Source organism: Phoca vitulina, unplaced genomic scaffold (assembly GCF_004348235.1).
Source record: "Phoca vitulina isolate PV1807 unplaced genomic scaffold, GSC_HSeal_1.0 scaffold87, whole genome shotgun sequence".
NCBI classification, from domain to species: domain Eukaryota; kingdom Metazoa; phylum Chordata; class Mammalia; order Carnivora; family Phocidae; genus Phoca; species Phoca vitulina.
The window spans coordinates 3,778,516-3,781,226 of NW_022589790.1; the positions used below are offsets into that span (position 1 = coordinate 3,778,516).

Genomic DNA, 2,711 nt, shown 5'->3' on the forward strand with positions numbered 1-2,711 from the left:
AGGGAAATGTGGAAAAAAACAATGCAAAAAATATGTGTGGACTATGATAAGAATCATGAGCTTTTATTATGATGAAAATAACTATATATAATTGCTTATTTGATAAAGTTTTTTAGGTAGAAATTTTTGACTTTCAGCCTTTATGGACCTAATAACATATAACTTGTTCTGAAATCCAGCATGGTAAATATAAATTTTAATATTGCTTCCTTTCTCTTGACAAGTTTCCAGTTTGGTTTTAAAACAAACTTTAAGATGATATTATTTTAATATTTTTACTTCAACTTGAAATTCCAAGACAGTACTTAATGCACCAGAGCCACATGAAAATTACAATTGTTTTAAGGTTGGGAATTGTAATTTTTAAATTATATTGGTGAACATATGATAAAAGTTGTCAGTCCTCAATATATTTATTTTATATTAGTGTGATTGGCACTCACATTTAGAATTTTATCTACAACTGGAAATGCTTTTGGATGTTGGAGGAGGTGTCTGGGTGTTAGAGAATTTCTTTCTTGAGGGAAAGAAGATGCATGATATCTTTTAGGTCTTCTCATCTTAACATGCACTTTGTACTTTTTCCTCATCCATCAAGTGAATTTTTTTATTTATAATACAGTAATGTGGCATAGCCTAAAATTAATTTCCTGAACCTTATGAAAATATTTTTACAGCATTCAATGTTTTTATTTTTATTTTTTAAAGATTTTATTTATCTCTTTGTCAGAGGGAGAGAGCCAGAGAGAGCACAAGCAGGTGGAGCAGCAAACAGAGGGAGAAGCAGGCTCCCCACTGAGCAAGAAGCCTGATGCGGACTCCATCCCAGGACCCTGGGATCATGACCTGAGCTGAAGGCAGATGCTTAACTGACTGAGCCACCCAGGTGTCCCATTCAGTGTTTTTAATACTTACCAGAGTATTACCCTTTAGAATTAGAGGTGAGGGAAAATAATTAGATAACTTTGTATGTGCTTAAAAAGGCCTAAGAATTCTGTATTTAAAGGAAAAGAAGAGGATAAAACATGTATTTTTCAAACTGGACAGAAATTTAGAGTGCTTTTAATACTGTCATAAATTCATTGGGTAATTGAGTGTGAGTAATACATCTGATAATCGATAAGTATAAAGCTAAGGGAAATTGAATATGCATACATTCTCTAAAAGTTGTCTTGTGTGTAAAGAGATAGGTTAAGCTCTCATCATCCAGGGTTTATTCTCTGAAAGTTACTGGAATAAGATACATTGTTTTCCACTCATTTTGCAAAGAAAATGAAAGCAGTGTACAGTCTGTATATTTTACTTGGCTAGGGCAGTGGTGTGGAGGCAATTCAAGGCATTTATTAATAATCATTTTCTTTTCTCTTGAAGTACAGTCATTGTCTTTACATGGAATCTTTAGATACAATCTGCTCTGATATTTCAGGTTAAACTATGAAGACAGGAAATCAAAGCATCAAAACAGATTTTATACTTTCTGGTCTTTTCCAATATGGTCAAATGGACACTTTCCTCTTTGTTGCCATTGTAATCCTCTTTGCAGTGGCTCTGATGGGGAATATCATACTGATCCTTCTCATTCGACTGCACACCAGACTCCACACTCCAATGTACTTTCTACTCAGTCAGCTCTCCTTCATGGATATAATGAACATCACCACCACAGTGCCCAAGAGGGCCACTAACTTTCTGTCAAATAGTAAGACCATTACTTTTTTAGGCTGTGAGATTCAAACATTTGTGTTCATAGTCCTTGGTGGGACTGAAGCTCTTCTCCTTGGTTTCATGTCCTATGATCGATATGTAGCCATCTGTCACCCTTTGCATTATCCTTTACTCATGAGCAAGAAGATCTGTTGGTTCATGGTCACATGTGCATGGACCAGTTGTTCTATCAATGCTCTAGTACACACATTGTATGTATTTCATCTTCCATTTTGTAGATCACGGCTCATCAACCACTTTTTCTGTGAACTTCCATCTCTATTACAACTGGCATGTCAGAACACTTCCACATATGAGTATACAGTCGTTCTGAGTGGGCTTATTATTCTGCTGCTGCCGTTCTTGGCCATTCTAGCATCCTATGCCTGTGTACTTATTGTGTTTTTTCAGATGAGCTCAGGTAAAGGACAGACAAAGGCTGTCTCCACTTGTTCCTCTCACCTGATTGTGGCAAGCCTATTCTATGTGACTGCTCTCTCCACCTATACAAGGCCACACTCCTTGCATTCCCTGGGACAGGATAAGACAGTGGCAGTGTTTTACACCATCATCACACCTCTTCTGAACCCAATTATCTACAGCCTGAGGAATAAAGAAGTTATTGGGGCCATGAGAAGTCTGTTGGTATAATGGATATTTGTACAGGAGATATCACTTTGGGAAATCCTTATTGATTGAGATGAAACAACAGAGATCACTTTGCCTGGAATACTGTTTTGGAATATATAAACTCTCAGAAATATTTATGAAATAAATAAATTGATAAATACCTTGAATCCTGCTGGTTTCAGAATGGCTTAAAGATAGTTTTTGAAACTGGATGCATTTCCAATCTTTAAGCTGGAAAAATTGTGTTATTATCAACATTATTTAGCCCTCTAAAGCAATAGATTTCATCCATGTCAACTCAGTATTTGCATGTCACAACAAATATTTTGTAATATCCTCCTTAATATCTGAAACACAATAAAAAGGAGATATAACCT

General features: G+C 35.7%; 1 protein-coding gene across 1 annotated transcript; it reads left to right on the forward strand.

Moving 5' to 3' along the window:
• The first annotated feature begins 1,434 nt into the window (after nucleotides 1-1,434).
• On the forward strand, nucleotides 1,435-2,355 carry LOC116626463 (olfactory receptor 2AK2-like). Its single transcript, XM_032395784.1, has one exon. The coding sequence runs from the start codon at nucleotides 1,435-1,437 to the stop codon at nucleotides 2,353-2,355; it is 921 nt and encodes a 306-aa protein (XP_032251675.1).
• Nucleotides 2,356-2,711: the final 356 nt, after the last annotated feature.

Coding starts and splice junctions, on each gene's coding strand:
- LOC116626463 (XM_032395784.1), top strand. CDS start 1,435: ATGAAGACAGGAAATCAAAGCATCAAAACAGATTTTATACTTTCTGGT.